General features: G+C 42.6%; 1 protein-coding gene across 3 annotated transcripts in view; it reads right to left on the reverse strand.

Moving 5' to 3' along the window:
* The window catches only part of PIP4K2A (phosphatidylinositol-5-phosphate 4-kinase type 2 alpha), a 179,314-nt gene that overhangs the window by 66,480 nt on the left and 92,839 nt on the right, over positions 1-19,995 (reverse strand). For 2 of the 3 annotated variants that reach the window (XM_034930099.4, XM_034930100.3), the window contains exons 2-3: positions 8,234-8,331; positions 6,527-6,623 (exon numbers count right to left, since the gene is read on the reverse strand). In XM_034930099.4, the coding sequence (XP_034785990.1) occupies positions 6,527-6,623; positions 8,234-8,331 (195 nt within the window). Of the gene's footprint in view, positions 1-838; positions 962-6,526; positions 6,624-8,233; positions 8,332-19,995 lie in introns of all 3 variants that reach the window. The other variant, XM_055092480.2, reaches the window with a different exon arrangement.

Here is a 19,995-nt window from a genome sequence, read left to right on the forward strand (position 1 = left end):
GGGAGCTTCCCCCAGTCTATCAAGAGGCTGTCCAATTAGAGAGGGGCCTCCCTTGGGTCTCAGCCTCAGTGCGTCTCTGAGCAGGGTGGAGTTTCCTTCCAGGGCAGCTAACCTGTGAGGACAAATGGAGCAAACCCAACAGGCAACAACTAGTGATAAAGGAATGACAGTGCTTAGGCATTTGGGGAGCAAGCACAGGGGTGATGGTGTAGGTTGAGCGTTAAGAGTTGGACCAAGGAGGAGTCCCACAAGCACGACTGTGCCGATCCTCACCACAGCTGGACCTCTGCTCCAACCTCATTCAGAGTTGTGACCCAGGATGCCCAATGCAGGCCACAAGCCTCACCGGGTATCCCACCACTACGGTAAGTCAACAGGTCAAAAACTCAACTCCATCTTCCTTTCTATCCACCTGTAGCCCCAAACATCCCTCCCTCTGTGACCCGCATCCCTGCTCTCTTAGCTCTCAGGTCCCAGTGCCTCTGTGGCTCTTGTCCTTTGCCACTGGCCACTGAACCTGTGGGTTTACTTCTCTCAATGTCCTTTCAAGCTGCTCCGTGCTTTACATGGTGGGTGACGGAGGCTTGGCTCACTGGGATTTCATGGCCTCCTGATTTCCTTATCTCCCTTCTATGCATTCTATAAATTACAATGCAGTTATCTTTAGAAAATACAGACCTCGGGTGGGTGCAGTGGCTCACATCTGTAATCCCAGTACTTTGGGAGGCTAAGGTGGGTGGATCGCTTGAGCCCAGGTGTTCGAGACCAGCCTGGGCAACATGGCAAAACCCTGTGTCTACAAAAATTACAAAACTTAGCTGGGCATAGTGGCACATACCTGTAGTCCCAGGTACTCAGGGGGCTGAAGTGGCAGGATCGATTGAGCCCAGGAGTTGGGAGGTTGCAGTGAGCTGAGATTGTGCCACTGTACTCCAGCCTGGGCAACAGAGTGAAACTCTGTCTATAAAAAAAACAAACAAACAAAAAAAAAAGAAAGAAAGAAAGAAAAAGAAAAAAGAAAAGAAAATACAGACGTCATGACATCACCATTCCCCTGAGCAAAACCCACAGGGCTGCTCGCTGGCAGCAGAATCGGCCCAGTGTCCCTGGTGTCTTTGTGTCTCTTGCTATTTTAACATCTTTATCTCCCACTATTCTGCCACCATCCAAATACCTTCACATTTCATGGGCTCTCCTGCCTTCTGCTTGGGCCCAGAGAGTTCACTTCTCTTCAAAGTCCCCATTAGCCCTCACTCACTTTCTTTCACAAGTATTTCTTATTTACTTATTTATTTTTCATGTTTTTAGAGATGGTGTCTCACTATGTTGCCCAGGCTGGTCGCGAACTCCTGGGCTCAAGAGATCCTCCTGCACTGGCCACCTGAGTAGCTGGGATTACAGGTGTGGCCACTGTCCTGACTGCAAATATTTCTTAAGTGCCTGCTGAGCCGAGCATTGTGTTAAACAGGTGACAGGCAGCCAGGAAACACAAACACTGCTCCTGCCCTCAGGCAGTTTAAAGTCAAAAGTGAGAAATCTACAAGTGAAAGTTTCAGAGGATAGACTTGATATTCTAGAGATAAAGGCAGAACTCCTGCTGCCCCACTTCAAGTTTAGTATACACTGAAGGTCTTAACACTTTAGAATTTTATTTCTAAACTTGAAATAAGCACATCAAAAGTTTAAAATGTTAGCTCTTAAAATTAATTATTTTAAAATTAGAATTCTCTGTTACAAACACAAAGAAGAAAGGGCATCAGATGTGAATAATGAGGGATTCTAATTCAGGAGACACAGTAGGGGAAAAGCAAACCTGGTATTATCCTCCACAGTGAACAAGAGGCCTCACTTTCAAATGTGTGGTCTATTTAGGTTTAACAGCATCAGCTCCCTCCTGCATAACTTTTTGGTTTCTGGGAGGCAACCCTCTCTGGCAGCTACTAAATGTAACTGAAGCCTCCGTTTGACTTCCCAGGGCTGTTTAACATTCTTCATGAAAATCTGCACCCCTCTTTCCAGTCTCTCTGGGTATGAACATAAGAGACGATCAAATGAGTATAAGAGACTGGAAAGAGGGGTGCAGATTTTCATGAAGAACATTACAAATCAAGATGCTGGGTTTCTGTAAATCTCGTTAGCATCTAATACAGAATCTGGTATGCAATAGTTTTTAAAGAAAGTGATGCTTCACCCCTTCTTCTCTCTGCATTCCCTAAAACGGCTAGCACAGAGCCTGACACGTGGTAGGTACAAACAAATACTTTGACTGGATAATTATGCATGAAATCCCAGACCTCAGGGTGATCAGGGCTTAAGGGGGCAGTGGTAATGGTAGACACAGGACTGTGGCTATAGTCACAGAACAGGCCTCCCAGGCAGCATTCATCCTGAAACACACCTTTAAAGTATGACGATGGATATCATGCTGGCCAAACAATGATCAGAACCCTGATGACACACTGATTCAACCCTGAGCATATTACAAACCTATCATGCAATTTAAAAATGCCCTAATGAATTGGAAAAAGTTCTGAATCTAGAAGCACTGGTTACACACATGCACGAGCATGCACGAGCATGCACGCGCACGCGCGCGCGCGCACACACACACACACAGAGGTTTACATATGTATGTTACATGGTACTGTGGTACTGTTATTAACAATGGATATTCTAGAATTGTTCTTTGAATTTGTCTTTAACAACAAGGAAAAGTCATTTTTAAAAGATATTCCAGAAATCAAAACCAGAGGAAAGATACAAATGTTTACTGAGAAAGCAGGAATGTTTTCATTTTTCGTTTCATTATCCTTTTCATTTATCTTAAAAACTTTTTAAGAAGTTTAAATTCACCAGTAGGGGTCAATTGCATAGGTTACTTAACCATGCTCTACTTTAATCAGAGTGGTCTCCACAGACCAATACCTACTTTTTTCAGGTGTAGCAAAAAGGTGGTCACACAAACAAGACAAGTCGGGACCATTTACCCACTTGGCTGAATGGAAAGGTCTGAATACGAGATAAACCAGACGATGGAGCCCCTAACCACCCCATTGATTTAGAGCCGCTTGTCCAAAATGCAAGCAGTTTGGAAAAATAAACACAGCAGGCAATGCCTGTTCCCCTTCAGCTATCCAGTGTCCTCCAAAACACTATCAGAGCCTAGGTCACTGATCCTACTTTCCAAGTCAGTTGGGAAAAAGTATTCAAAAAGCAGCTCACATTGATAAGCTCAGAAAGAGAGTTGGTTTTTTCCCGATATACGCAGTCTTCAGCAGCCAGTACCCAGGAGCGACAGAGGCGGCCGGTGGGAGACTCTACTCAGCAAAGGCACATTGGCAAGCTCCGGGAGAGGAAAACAAGGTTGCTTTTAGTCATTTGGCGCCACACGTGCCAAATGATACCTGTTACTTGAACTGGGCATGAGGATTGAACTGTCTGGGCAGTAACAATGTGCCAGGCAGCTGAAGCCCCAGGTCCTGGCCCCTGCCCGCCTGCCGCCTGAATCCCTGCAGTATACAGGGGCCTGCGAGCTGACCCTGGAGCCAGAGCTGTCACAACGACCCTCCTTTCTTCCAAACCAAGTAGCCAATAGACTGGGATACAGCCCCAGATTTACGATCCTGTTTTCAGCTGGAACTGAGGGTCCCTGACCTTGCTGAAGAATTTTAAGAGGTACAGACACTGGGAAAGAAATATACGACTGAGGAGGGAAGAAGAGTATACCTCTGCAGTACTGAAGTGACTCTGAATACACACTTTTTCTTTTTTTTCTTTTTTTAATAGAAATACAGTTGCCAAAGAGAAAGCAGCAATTTAAATGCCAAAAGCAGCAGGCAGAGCTAAGGAAAGGAGGAGTGTTCGAATGATTAATCACACTCACACCACTCTCCCCAACAGGGAGCTCTCATGTGAAGAGTTTAACAGACTTGCCAATTAGTTACTTGCGAATCATCCTCCACTTGCCTAATTTTCTTTCAAAGTTTGTACTCAGCAATTTGCACTGACTTCAATATCAACTTACGTAGTTTTCTTTGTAGGGTGAAAAAAAGGGAAGGAAAACCAGTTCATGTCTTTGCTTTTCAGCAACTAAATTGGTCATTTGAGGAAATTTTAAAAACTACTTTTCTCTGCTGCAGTGCAGAACTCAGACCGTAATGGGTTCATTTTGGATTTCATTTGACAGAACTGATTATGACAAGAAATAGAAAGACTTCATTTCAATAATGAATTGAGGAATCTAACAAGATAAGATGCATGGGCCCTCAAAAGTCAGTTTCTGTGAAATGCCAGTGGAATTGTTTTATTAAAACAAAACCCAGCCAAACAAAAAAAGGACGTGGAGAGAAGGAGGAACACACTGGTGTTCAGCTTTTCTTAAGCCAGAGGAGATTTTCTTAAGACACTGAAGGTATTTGCTGTTAATTCCTTTAAAAAAAAAAAAAAAGCACCTAGTTCATTTTCAGGTGGCCTCTTTAAATTTAGTAATGGTTCTAAAGTGATACAGAATTATTAATTTTAACTTCAGAGAAATGCTTTTTACTATTCTAATAATTTTCTGTTAAAAGTTAATTATTTTTACAGCAGTAAATTTCAAGTCCATAATTGTGATCTAAGTTCTCTCTTAAAAATTAAGCCCCAAGGCCAGGTGCACTGGCTCATGCTCTGGGAGGACGGCTTGAGGCCAGGAGTTTGAGACCAGCCTGGGTAACATAGTGAGACCCCAATCTCTACAAAAAAAAAAAAAAAAAAATTAGCTGGGCATGGTGTTGCACACCTGTAGTCCTAGCTACTCTGGACGCTGAGGTGGGAGGATCACTTGAGCCCAGCAGTTTGAGGCTACAGTGAGCTATGATCACACCACTGTACTCCAGCCTGGGCAACAGAGCAAGACCTTGTCTCAAGAAAAAAAAAAAAAAAAGAAATGCCCTAACAGGAGTGTTGGCTCCCACGCAGTTTTAATAGCAGATGAGCAACCACATCCTTCCTGTCCCACTAGCCAGCCCTCAGCTCTTCTGTGTACACAGAGCCTCAGCTCAGGGTCTGGACCTCCATGCAAACCACAACCCCAGGCCATCATGAGACAATGTCACTAGCAGCCTGGTCAGCACTGCTTTCTCCAAACATGGCAGCCTCTCTCATGCCTGAGTAAACATATGAAAAATTCCTGGAAATTTTTGGCAATGGTACAGAGAGGGCAGTGGGAGCACAGATCTTTAGGAAAGTGTGCTAACTATCTCAGTTTGCCTGAGGGACCCTATTCTTCAGAGGAAAATACAGGGTAAGCTGTATCAGTACTCAATCTGTAGTCACCCAGGGTGGCAATATGTCACTTAACGCAGGATAAATTCAGATCTTAAATTGAGGGCAAATTAGGACTAGATTTGGAAGGGACTTAAGTCAGTATATGTCGAGCATCCTTTATTTGAAATGCCTGCAGACAGTCGTATTTCAGATTTTTACAGATTTCAGAATATTTGCATAGATAATGAGATATCTCGGGGATGGGACCCAAGTCTAAACACAAAATTTATCTATTTCATATACACCTTATACACATAGCCTAAAGGTAATTTTATACAGTATTTTAAATAATTGTGTACATGAAACAAAGGCTGTGTTGAGCACTTAACTGTGGAATTTTCCACTTGTGGCATCATGTTGATGATCAGAAAATATTCGATTTGGAAGCATTTTGGATTTCAGATTTTCTGATTGGGATGCTCAACCTGTCCCTTGGATTTCCACTTTTTAAAAAAATCCTTAGCATTTACGAATCTGGCTCGCTATATGAAACTTGGGTAACCAATGTCAAATCCTTTCTCACAAAAAAATGATCATGGCTCAACAGTTATTTAAAGAGTTAAAACAGATGTTTAAAAGTTAGAATGAAGGACCAGGCCAGTGTGGGGAGGAGAGCAGCAGTGCACATTTTTACGTGGTGGGAATCAAGATGAAGAGGAAGATGTACCACAGGACACGCCCAGGATGTTGGGTTCCTGGTGCTGACCACAGTGCTATGGTCACTCCACAGTCCAGCACTGCAGTGCACAAAGGGTGCCCTTTGACAAAAATGCTGCGGCAAGAGTCTGACCAACTTGAAAAGCAGCAAATCAGCAAGATAAAGATTCCTGAGAGTCCTAAGTAGCCTCTACAAAGATAGAAAACATGCACACTCACACAGGCTACTGACATGTCTGACAGCAGAAATTAACAGGCGGCTCTGCTAGCCTGTTAATTTCCACCTGGAAATGAGAGTATTATATAAAACCCTCACATGCTCAGTCTCCTTCCAAAGAAAAGTAATATATTTTCCTACTGACTTTTATACCGGTATCATATGTATAGAGGTCCCCAATCAAGAGAACGCTTTACTTCAGCATGAACATTAAAAACTTCTTACACAAAATGAAAATTACTATTATATAATACTTTTATTGACAAAAATATAGATCCTAATTTACACAGCAAAAGGCATGGCAAAACCCATTTCCTACTGGAAGCAAATGTTACAAACGCAACTCACCTGGAAATCTTGATCATCAATTCCAAACCTCTCCCGCAGGTTACGGAAGACCATCGGGCAGTATTCCTTAAACTTGAAATGGCTCGGCATGTTTTCTCTGAAACAGTCACAGCATGGAATAAAGCTCAGAGAGAGTCAATCAGACTTGCATCTGCCACCACTGAGTTCCACAGGTAGCCAAAGAAGGGTTCGGAGTTCACTGTCTACCAAAAGGACAGGTGTGCTTCCTAGAACCAGGTACAACCCGCAGGAATATCCAGGAGACACAGGGGGCCAGACGGATGTCTGTCTGTCTCCTTTGTCACAGGCACGCTTGGACTATGTGACCTCTTTAAATCCTGGCCACACACTGCAGCCATTCCTCAAAGAACAAGAGGTGGGGAAGGAAGGGGCCAGGCAGGGGCAGCAGTGAGGGAAAAGCACAATGGCGGGAGAGTGAGTTAGGAAGAGGCAGCGGAGCAAGGTTCCCTCTCAGCTACTGCCGAGGAAAGGAGGGCCACTCCCTCACCCCCCTAAAAGGCCTGTTTTATATAAATGCCACATTCTAAATTTGCTTAGAGAAAATTCCCTCAAAGTCAGCTTCTAAACACTGTTACGAGAAAAATTAACATCAGCTTCACATAAGGACAATGGCCCCCTGAAGAAATTTCATAATTGGCCTGGCATGGTGGCTTACACCACTCATTTGTAATCCCAGCACTTTGGGAGACTGAAGTGGGAGGATTGCTTGAGGCCAGGAGTTTGAGGCCAGCCTGGGGAACATAGTGAGACTCCTGTCTTTACAAACAGTTTTTTAAAAAATCAGCTGGGCATGGTAACCTGCACCTGTAGTCTCAGCTATTCAGAAGGCTCAGGAAGGGGGACTGCTTGACCCCAGGAATTTGAGACTGCAGTGAGATATAATTTCACCACTGCACACCAGCCTGAGCAACAGAGCAAGATCCCGTCTCAAAAAAAAATTTCATAATGATCCTCACATGGGAGTGATTTGAGGTTCACCCTAATCATTCAGAATTGTTTCCCTCTTTGTGTTCCCACACAACCAGATAAATATAAATTATACATATAAATTATACATATGCACACACCCCTCCCTTATCATACTTTGCACACTGAACTATAGCAGTTTGTATATGTGTCAGTTTTTGTACTCTGAGCCCCTTGAGGGCAGGGCTGTGTCTTCTATATCATTGCATCTCTAGCTCTCAATGGACCACCTAACATATAATAGGTGCTTCATAATGACGTCTAAAACAACATTCAAATGAAGGAGGAATGTTATCAATGCCCAACATGGCATCTAATTGTGCCTTATGAAAATGTACCTTGGGTCTTTATTGTTCTATGATGGAGTCATTGCTGTTCATAAATCATCATTTTCAAAGTTCTGTGTACAAGAGCAGAGGTTCATAACTGCTCAAAAATCCAAGCAATTTACAGCTTCAAAAATTTGAATTATAATGAGAATATCACTTTCAACGTATAAGATATTCATAGAGAACAATATGCCATATGGCAAAGGATATTATCCCAGAGAGCCTGCTGTTGCTTCTCTAAAAATGACAGATGGTTATGTTTATCACAGGATTAACTTCATCAGCAAAACTTTACTCCCACCCATTGACAAATTATGTGATTACAAAAATTCACAAAACTTGTACTCCTAGCAGCCATGCTAGTCTTATGAAAGGTCATACTTGTACTTACTTGTTAAAAAGGTGATTGTCCACCTTTATTTTTGAATAGGCTTTGAAGTCATCTGGCATCAACATAACAGGGATTTGAACATGGCTCAGTTCATTGATCTGGAAAAATATAAAATAAATAGCATGGCTTATTACTATCCAGGTGAGGAGGACGTGACTTGAATGTGTACCTTGGGAAAAAAAAACATGGTGGACACAGGAACTTCTCTTCCCACCCACCAACCCACCCTCCTTCCCTCTGCCATCATCATCTCTCTTCCTGCCTTCCTCATTCCCACTTCTATGTCTGTCTGATGCTGGGTCCATGGTGGCCACCGGACGGCAGTGGTGAGGGAGAGTCAATCCTCATGCCACCTGTCCCTGCTTCTTGCCCATCCACTCTCCCCACCTTCCCTCCACAACCTCATCCCACAGACCCTTTGGTCACATGTCCAGGACAACTTCCTTCTGTAAAGAAAATGTTATCTGAGAAAGAAAGCTTTTAAATTTTTCATGTAAATATTTGTTGGATTAATGGACGTGATTTATATATTGAACTCCAAGAACAACACTCATCTGTGTGCTCTTTACTTCCCTTACAGGAACTAAGTTTAAAAATAAAGATTGGGGTGGGGCATGAATTTACCAAAAGAAGAACCTCCATTCAGGGAAGGAAGAAGACACGTGGCCCCAGGACTACAAGAGAAGGAGGTGGGTTGGACATGAGTCAAGAACAAAAGCAAAGATGTGCTTCCAAAGGACAAAGGGTAAGATCAAGTTCCAGTGAATGAAAGGGACAGCTCTGGACACGATTTTGAAAAACCTGAACTTTCTCTTGGTTAACTATTTTTGCATGTTGACTTTCCTTGTTGCTAGCAATAAAAACCATGTCAAAGATTTATGCTTCCAGTAGGATAGAAGGCAGGTACGCTGAAGGATTCTCAGTTACAAAAACAAAACAAGCAAACAACAAAAGAATGAGCTGCTTGATAGAGCAGAGTTGTTTGTTTTTTTTAATCACATTGTTGGGTTCACAGACAGTAGAGGCAATCTCCAAGACACCTTTCTTCCCCCAAAGTGAGTTTAATCCACAGGGAGTGTGGGGACCATTAAGCAAGCCTGAAAGGAGGGACTCTGAGGACAAGTGCCCGTTTCAACACTTACTTGGGCCAAACAAAAGCTGGGAGCTCAACAAAGGCTTCAACGTTAACCTGAGATCCTTGAAGGAAGCCTTTGAAAGTGGCCCCAACACCTGGTGGAAGTAAATGTAAATGACCTCTGGAGGAGAGCAACCCCTGCCAGGCCTCCAGGCTTCCCACAGATGAAGGTCAATCAAACATGAGCTCACAGAGATAGCAACGACTAATTAATATTTTCAAGACTTTAGTTACTAAGATGATCAGATATAGAATTTTTTAAGCTGTGAGAAATTATACAGAAATAGAAGATGAACAAAAGATGATATTTGAAAAAATAATGATTCGGAATTTTCCACAATTAATGCAAGTTATAAATCTGTAGATACAGTTGGGCACAGCAGCTCATATATGTAATCCCAGCAATTTGGGAGGCTGAGGCAGGAGGACTGCTTGAGCCCAGGACTTTGAGACCAGCCTAGGCAACAGACTTCGTCTCTAACAAATAAAAAAATAACAAAAATTAGCTGGGCATGGTGGTGTGCACCTGTAGTCCCAGCTACTTGGGAGGCTGATGAAGGAAGATCACTTGTATCCAGGATTTCAAGGCTGCAGTGAGCTGTGATTGTACCACTGCACTCCAGCCTGGGTGACAGAGTGGATCCATGTCTGTTAAACAAAAAACAAACAACAACAACAAAAAACAAAAAAAAGCAGAATACTCAAAGCAATATATAAGTAAGAATACTCAAAGCATCCTAGATACGCTGTAGTTAAACTAAAGAAGGCCAAATGCAAAGAGAAGAAAGGAATGGTGCCAGAGAGAAAAGGCAAACACAAGAGAGGAATGATAGTGACAGCTGACAGCTAGCTTCTCAAACCCACTGAACAAAAACAGGAATCTAACATCAAATAGCTTCTCCAGTTCACTTTACTCAAGCATCTTATGATACTAAGTCATTCACAGAGTATATCTATGAAAAATTAAAGTTTATATATCTTTATGCTATCAGTGGAATATCAAAGTTTGAAAAATAACAGAAAAAGAAAATCATAATGGAAATCCAAGTCTTGTGATAATAAACACAATGCGAACGAAGCTGGATGCCAACTCAATCGGCACTTCGATATCTTGTGGAACAAGAGAAAGCGAAACCCAACGTCGAGGTGGGATCAGACACTGATTATTTAAATGCGCGTGATGTGTTCAGCGGATCCTCCAAAGCCTTGATGCCTCCTCAGGCTGCTTAAATCAGTATCACTTAAGAGAGTCTTCTCAACAGGAAACAGGAAACCAGAAACTTTCTGCATCCTTTTGCTTTATGGTACCTGCTCTGGAACATGTTTTGTGGAGAAAATATGAAAACTTCAGCCAACATGGAATGAGTAAACTGAGAATTTTCCTTATTGATTTTCCTTCCCCACCCATCCTCGCGTCAGCACAACCTTTAAGAGTCCACTCTGTGCTGGGCACAGCTCGGACACCAGTCTTTGTCCTCTTGGGGTTTATGGTCCAGAGGGGCAGACACATTAACTGAAGAACTGCCCCAAGTGTTGAACTCTAACAATGACAGAGTCAGGAGGGAGAAGCACAATGGGCCACGAGCAAGTAGGGAAAAGGCCCAGGCCAGATGGGGGAGGCATGTGAGGCTTCCCTGGGCAGCAATGGCTCGTGGAGAAAGGAGAGGGCAGGTGGACAGGGCTTCCAGGAAGAAGGCGAGTCCTGGAGAGGAGGGGACACTGTTAATGGGAAAACAGTGCAGAAACAGACAAGGTGCGTGGCATGAAAGGGATGAACAGCAGGCCCAGGAGCACCGGAAAGCCGCTGCTGTAGAATTGCACCAGACAGAGGAGAGCAGCTCAGCAGAGGGCGGAGGAGGCAGCAGAGACGAAAGAAGCAGAGAGACTCCGGCATGCAGAAGTGCTGAAATCTACGGGGCTTGATGACAGACTAGAAATGTAGGGAAAGATGGAGGGAATGCTGCATGCATGCAGGGGTAGCTGGTGGGTCCAGCGACTGGCACAATGCATCTTAAGAGAAGAGTTCAGTTTTGAGCTTGTTAAATTTCACTGCGCTCTTGGGACATCTAAGTGTCAATGTCAGGTAGGCTGTGGACAGGTGGGTCTGAAGTTCCCAGGGGCAAGAGATAAAAATGTGTGTATCCGTGCATCAGACATTAGCTCCCCAGAGGAGTGGATGAGGTAACCTGGAGAGGGGACGGCGTGATGGGGAGGAAGGCGGAGAAGCAGTCTTCAAGAACGGGAACGTTTCCAAGCCTGGAGAAGAGGATGAGAAAGGGGAAAACTGCCATCGAGGCAGGAAGTGAAAAAGCACAGGGCCACCCCATGGGAGTGAAGGGAAAAGGGGGTTCAAACATAATATGGGATGAACATGATGCTTTTGAGAAGGCAAGGACTGGGAAATGTCAGCCAGATTGAACGGCACAGGAGGTCCTTGGCAACCCTGGCAGAGTTGTTTCGGTGGAGTGTAGCAATGGAACCCAGACTAAGTTGAGTTAAGGAAATGCTGGCACTGCACATGGCTGATTTCTAAGGAGCCTGGCAGGGAAGGACAGGAGCGAGATGAAGAGGGATGGGGGACAGAGGGAGGACCTCAGAGAGAAGGGACATTCCGTAGCACTTCTCGAGAAAGTGGGAGGGGATGGGATTCAGGCAAGCAGGAAGGAGAGGCTCTGAGGAGGGAAGCGACTTTCCTATTCACAGGAGGGAAAAGAGATAGGTGTCATGGGGAGGTAGCAGAACTGATGGAGGGAAGATGGGGCTCCCATCCACTGGCTCCTATTTTCTCTGGGGATTAGGGCCATGGACACCTGCTAAGAGTGAGAAGCAGGCTGAGGACTTCAAAGGTTAAAGAGAACACAGAGAGCTTAAAAAAGGGACTGCAGAATGTGGATGGACAAGTTTAAATAGAGACAGGAGGCTGGGCTTCCGGGCAGAGCTGAGCGTCATCCACAGTTTGTGATGGTTCACGTACAGGAACCAAGTGAACTTGTGGATGACATTCCTCATTCTGGTGGAGCTCAACCCCAGGGTGCAGGTGCAGAGACAGGATGACAGGCGTCCTTCAGGATGGAGGGTGTTTGCTGGCTGAGTGTGACATAAAGGGGAAAGGAGTTCCAGGACCATCACTTGGAAATGGAAAGTCAGTACAAAACAAGATCCCTGACCGTAAGGAGTTTTCCACTGTAGTTGATGGTGCAGGACCTTCACATGTAGTAAAATACCAAGCAGCACAGAAGAAATGCTGAAGCCAGACAACAAGTGCCACAGAAGCACAGAGCAGGAGCCCGTGGTCACGGGTGTGGGTGGCGGGCTTCTTGGAAGGAGTGCGGCCCTACATGGCCCTTGAGGGATGGAGAGTTCTGACTACTGTGTCATTTAAATATCAGGGAAACACAAACTTTTAGCTATTCCCCATCTTCCAAAACCAGACTACCCCAAGAGGTAGAGAATGTTTGGTCCTCTTTATCTAAGAAGACAAGAAATGAGACAAGAAGAAAAATCAAATGGTTTACATGGAATCATAAGATGCTGAAATTAAAAGAGAATTTCGGAGATCATACAGTCTAACCTCTCCTTTTGCAGATTGTAATATGTCCTGGTACAGCAGTATCTATACCTTCATAATTGAGTAGTGCGGCAGGATACTGAGTTAGATCTGACAGCTACTTTATGGCTACTTTATCTTTCTTCCAGGTGGCCTTTCATTCTTTACATTTGCATCACATTGCTTTTGGCTTTATTTCCCCTCCGGATTCCCCCTAGAAAACTTCTTCGTCAGGTGGTAGCTAGATTTAATGACTTGTAAACAAACACTTCACAAAACAGGATCTACTACTTAAAAGAGAAGCTTTTAATTAGTAAGCTATTTTTTCAATAGTGTACCCATGAACCCCTATATTATTTTTTCTACAACACATTTTATTGTGTTGTATATGAGGCTTAGCGATCATTCATCAGTTTTACTGAAATGGATTACTTGCAGAGCTGCTTAATAACTGAAAAGACATATAACTTCCTGAAAAACTCTCTCCTTTAGCCTGTTACTTTGCTCTTACCCAAACTAAAATATATTGCTTGTCTCTAGTTCAAATTTTGGTGCAAATGCAGGTAATGGCAATGAGCTCCCAGATTGAAGAAGGCTGAGTTAATCCTATTTGTTAACTTCAATATTTTATATAGGGCTCTGGGCTGTGAACTTTCAGACTTCAAAATAAAGATTCTTGGGTTTCAAAGTCTCCAGTTCTAGAAAACTTTAAATTATTAGTTTGGCATCCTACCTAGACCAACCATTCTATATGATCTACCCTAAAATTGATAACTAACAGTGGTTTATCATCATTATTTTACACTTATTATCAGGATTTTTTTTTAAAAGATAGGGTTGCTCAGGCTGGAGTGCAGGGGCATGATCATGGCCAACTGCATTCTTGAACTTCCAGCCTCAAGCAGTCCTCCTGCCTCAGTCTTCTGAGAGCTGGGACTACAGGCGCACACCACCATGCATGGCTAATTTTAAAAATTTTTTTGTGGTGACAAGGTCTTGCTATGTTGCCTGGGCTCAACAGATCCTCTTGCCTCAGCCTCTCAAAGTGTTGGAATCACAGGCATGAACCATCCCACCTGTCCTTTCATCAGTATTTTTTAAACAAAAAATTGACACTTTTCTAAGATACTTACATTGGGAACACGCACACACATAGTTCTATCTATATGTTACATAATGTTCATAAAGGGAACAGAAAGATTTGTGTTAACCATTACTATTTTGAAGGAAAGAATCATACACCCTTTATAGGAATAAGCATATATTGTGAAATCCAAACAGTTTTTAATTCATGAAGATGAAAGTGGTTTTTGAGTTTATTAAAATTTTCTTAGGTTAGCTGAACAAAGTGAAAGCACCAGTTATACCATCACATACAGGCCACCTTTAAGGTTCCTTCAGGTTGCAAATATTCAGTAAAATTCTCACAGCAAAAGAGCAATATCACTTTACACTTAATGGTTGTCAAATACTTAATGGTTGTCAATCCCCTTTGGCAAACACAGTATAGTTCTCTCTGTACTGCTGGTCACACTCACAGGCCTGTAAAACAAGTGTAATAGAAATTCCCCGCCCCACACAGAGTGGCTGGAGCCTGGGGCCCCAAGGCGTCCCGGGAGCGACTTCTTGTTCCTGTTTATGCCGTGCCAGTCACCCCCAAATTGCAGGTGTGGGTCTGCACTGCCTTGCTGCCCGGCCATTGGGCATCAAAGCTGCCCATGCTGGGGCTCCAAAGATGACATAAAATAAAGCAGCTTTGTTGTCCGCATCAATAGAAACAGGGTCAAAGGGGGCAGAGAGGGCTAGTGCAGAGCGCCAAAATGTCCCTGATTAGGGTATGACTCAAGAGTGGGGGCAGGGGAGAGAGCAGAGGGGGAGCTGACATGTGGCAGAGGGAGGGAGGAAGCCGGGGAGAGCTCCTCAGGCTTGGCTCAGCTTTACCCTAACTCACTGCCACACTTGGCACTAACCTTATGGCTCATGCTAGGTGCACATGTGCCAAGACCCACGTGAGGCACTCCAGACACAGTATCTTATCTGATCTTTACAACCCAAGGGGGTAGAGGTGCTATTATCATGCCCATTATACAGATAAGGAAATTGAGGCTTAGTGAGATTAGAAAAGGCCCAAGCTATTAAACAGTAGAGCTGTACCTGGAACTCAGTCCAATCTTAAATCTTCTGCCAACATAACTCACATGAGTTACCTAGAATATAAAATTCAGGGAGCTGGACTGGCTGAGCCCAAGATACTTTCAAATTCCTAACAGCCAGTGAGATAAGATTCCTAGCAACTTCATAAGATATCTGCCTGAAATTTAAGTCTTCATTGTGTTCAAAAAAACTTCTAAAAGATTCCTTATTTTTTTTTAAAAAAAGTAATTAAGTGTATGTTTAGGGCAGATGATAAAATACACACTTAACTGAATATGTACCATGGGCTACTACAATTACACCAGCTGTGGTATAATAGCACAATGTAAATCTGGAAAGAACTGTGTGACTGAAAAGTTGTCATCTAACATTTCTTGTCATTTTAAAAAAGGGAAAATAAATACTCCTCAAAGCTCCATTAAATCTTAATGAATCATACACAATATCCTTGAAGGATGTAAAATCTACTTCTAAGCCAATTATTTATTAAAGCCAATTGTCTCAGTTTCCTTCATGAAAAATATAATTAACACAAAACACAGTAACATTTATGTGGGCCTTTCCTTTTAAATTACTATATAGCCCAACTCAGAAAAGGTACCTTGATTCCTCTCCTGAGCAAGGCATTGAAATTTACATCACATGCAAGTTCCCTCCAACACTGCAAAACACACAGGTTTGTTTTTTTGTGTGAGACTGGCTGACTGCAATGAGTATCACTCCTGCAGATGTAAGACTAAATTCACACTGGCAGGAAAAGAGAGGCTGCAATTAAGCTGCAAAAATGGGAATACTAAATAGCTACTGGACAAGGAATAAATAAGTGAGACCTAGCTGGTAACGGTTCTGAAATTACGGCATACAGGGGTGTCCCCACAAAGCCATCTCACAGTGTGACATTTAAAAAATAAACCTCACTAATTTATATCATTTTTAAGTCAAGCAAAGAATATGCTCATAAATCCTGAGAGGCATTATTAATGGCACTTAATTAATTCAGATATATTCACCCTAAACACTATGTTCTCAGACTAATACATAATTAGTTAATTGGTTTTCATTCAGCCAAGAATATGCAAAAAGAACCAAAAAAGCCTCTCACATGTAGAGGAGACACTGAGATACTTAATCTGATTATAATGAAGACAATTCCCTACAAATTATGACATATTGAGATGAAACAGGAAGCACCCCTTGTGTGGAGCACCTGTTGGGTATAAAGGCTGGCGGAAGTGGCGGGGGGCCTGGAGGGGGAGCTATTTCATGGCAGCATGAGCATGGGGGAAGACAGGAGATGTCGAGAGTGGGTTGGGAATTATCTTGAAAGGCCCGTGCATCCCTCCTCAAAAATCTCAAGACACAGATTGAAAAAGGGCTCACTTTATCTCCCAAGATACATTTCTACTACTTAAATATGAGGGCCTATTTTAAAACATAATTCAATAACAAAAATAACCAGAGCGAGGTAAGCACAAAGGGTTCAAGATCAATGAGGGCCCAACAGGAAGAAGTGTAACGCATAACTTGATATGATGACTATTCTAGATACTACTTTAATTAATTTCATAGGGAAATCAAACAATAAATATGTCATACCAGATTCCCTAGACTTTGCAAGTTTTGCAATTGCTTCTGGCTTCTACAAATGGATGCTCGCTAGCTTCACGACCTAAAATGTGATATGAGTTCAACAGTACAGATAAAAATCTCTCCTCTCTTTCCCCACATCCCTTCCTATCAGTATCTGAAAATAGATACTTTCCACTTACTGGACTCATCCTAAGAAAACAAAATTCCTTTGTGACTCTGTGGCTGATAAAGCACACAAGGATTCCTTCCACCAAACAAATGACTTTGAACAATTTCTGCCCTGAGGTTCATTCGCTTTAAGAAGTGAATGAACAGAGAACTAAAATTAGGACTATTAAGAGATAAGAGTTGAGGGTATCCAGAGCTATTGAAGTGACTCACAGCTGGAAGTTCTGACTTGTTTTGTCCCTGTCCGGCAAACAGAAGGGCCCTGCAGTTGTGATCAGAACTTTCACTTGTTCTCCACAAAGGTATAAAAAATGACCTCAGGTGCATTGCTAAGAAAATATTTTCCATAATGTCACCTAAAAAAGGCCATCACATTGCACAATCCCCTCCACACCATGCTCTTCTCCAGAGCTATCTGCACACAATTTATTTCTGGAGAGGTGCAGAGGGCTTGGCTGGGAGCTGAGAAGCAGAGACAATACAGCTTCCAGGGTTAGAATCATGTGCAGGAACACAGTAGTAGGCTGCCTGGCTGACACAGAATTACCCACATTAGGTGCAATACCTATGACCTCTCCTTCAGAATACTTGAAAGTTGTGTCCAATTGGTTTGTAAAATGGGGAAACTATGACTATTTATACACCAAAGTTCATATTTTTGATGTGTATTGGTAGCAACCAGAACATACTTAGAACAAAGACCATCATAAAGGCATAATTTTTTCTTACTTTTTTCTACTAAGTGTCTTATTGGGAGAATGAGGGATTACCTAAACATTTTTAATCTGATTTTCACTATCTGATATTCATGTGTAATTGTTAATTTTGTACTGGGGGAAAAAATCACCAACTTGAGCACCAGCTCTCATTTGGAAATAATTTTTATAATATTACAATGAATATAAGTTGAAACAATTAAGAATTTAAAAAAAAATGAAGTTCTAATATGATTCAGGCATGTAGCCCACACTTGGAATGCTGTGGCTCTCATTACAACCTACCCTGCAAACCAAATAGCAATTTGAAAGTTCTGAGGTTTCGGAGGGACAGGCAGGGCAAATTAGAATCAGTTACAGAGGCAGGAAAAAACAGGCAACTGAAAATGTCTGGGAAATGTACTTTTATTTGTCTTGAGGCAAGAGGTCAATTTTCTACAGCTGCTTCATCAATATTCATTTTCTTTTTCTTTTTCTTTTTTTTTTTTGAGACAAAGCCTCGTTCTGTTGCCCAGGCTGGAGTGCAATGGCGTGATCTTAGTTCACTGTAACCACCGCCTCCTGGGTTCAAGCAATTCTCCTGTCTCAGCCTCCCGAGTAGCTGGGACTACAGGTGGGTGCCACTACGTGTGGCTAGTTTTTGTATTTTTAGTAGAGATGGGGTTTCACCATGTTAGCCAGGCTGGTCTCGAACTCCTGACCTCAGGTGATCCACCCGCGTTGGCCTCCCAAACTGCTGGGATTACAGGCATGAGCCAACACGCCCAGCCAATGTTCATTTTCTAAGACCATTTCTCAAAAGTTGATGTCTATCTGCAGATAAGACAAAAATCAAAGATCCAAGTATATTTTAATTAACATTTTCTTCTGAAATCTGAGCTACCTTCCAATATCTAGAAAAGAAATGCTTTTTTTGACAAGCCAAATAAAGTTATTCTGATATCAAAGGTGAGTAGGAATGAGAATAAAAGCACAAAGGTCATCCTTTCCAGGGTCCATAAACTCAAAAGCCTAAATTAATTCACTTCAGCGGATTTTTCAATTAAACAAGAATCATTAAGTCAATCTTTTGATTAATGGCTACTTGACTAAAATTAAAATGTCATCAGAAATATTTAAACTTTTGCTTAGAATCTTACTTTAATTTATAACATAGACACAAACTCTCCCATCTGTCAACTTGGTATCTGCAAGCTCAATCAGACTCCTACGGACATCCTTGCCGGCTGGCCCACTGTCAACTTCATACAAAAGAATGTAGTCATGTTAAAATTCTACCTCCCATGAACCACAGAATCTGACATAAAACTACTGAATTCAGGCCAAAAATTTATAATCTAGTACAGAGGTAATACTGGCTTTTTAAAAAATTCAAACAAAGACATTGCCAATGAAAACAAGAGCTTACAACGTGGTCCATTCAAAAGGGCCCCAGGCTCAGGGAGTCAGAAGACCTATGACTGAGCCCTGGTCAGCCACGTCACCACCCTCTGGCCTTGAGCAAAGTGCCCCAGAACTCTTGATCTCGCTTTATACTTTAAAAAACGAGTTTGAGAAGAGATCACAGTGATGTGTGCTTTGGCCCAGAGAGTGATTTAGAAAATGCTTGAATTAATCACCAATCTTTTCAGACTTGAGAACATTTACATACAAAGTTGGATTTCTGGCTTCTTTTAAAAATGGGAAGACCTGGCACTGGGTCCGGCATCACTCATCTGGTGCTGAGTAGCTGTGGGGATACACCCTCCAGCTGGGCACAGTTCCTGCCACTCCCTGGAGTCTCCTGCCTGGATGACTTGGCCCATTCCAGGGCTTTAGCCACCACAGGGCTCTGGTGCCTGCACTTGGGAGTCATTCCCACAAATTCGAATGAATCACAAAACAACTTTCCAGAGATCCACTTAATTCCTGGAAGACACAAATAACCTCTTTAAGTGTTTCATTTAGGTGGATGTGGCAGTGCAGGGACAAAGATTGGAAGAGAAGCCACAGCTCCAATATTCTAATCAAAGGCATTGCAAGTTCCTGATCTTCTTTTGAAACTGACACAGGGACAGGGAAGAGATGCTAAATGAAGCTTATATGCCTGCAGTTGCCTGTAACCATGTCTTCAGACACGTAAAGTTAAGCATCACCATTGATGCACAGAAAAGACGGGATAAGACAGATAAGAGCCACGTGCAGAAGACATCATTTGAATCTCTGGACCCAGGGGATCTTGAGGCCAGCCTAACCCAATATCCCTTCCAGAGACAGAAACCAATCAATCCCCTAAGCTAGAGGAAGGTAAATTTCTGCCACTTGCAATTGAAGACACTCAAATACTTAATGGATGTCAAATAAGAACTTCACTCATCCAAATGGCATGACCACTAGCAATCACACAGCACTCTAAGAAACTGATCTTGAAAACTTCAAATAAACATTTTACTTTTTAGTCAGATATTTAATA

This window comes from Pan paniscus, chromosome 8 (assembly GCF_029289425.2).
Source record: "Pan paniscus chromosome 8, NHGRI_mPanPan1-v2.0_pri, whole genome shotgun sequence".
Lineage (NCBI taxonomy): Eukaryota > Metazoa > Chordata > Mammalia > Primates > Hominidae > Pan > Pan paniscus.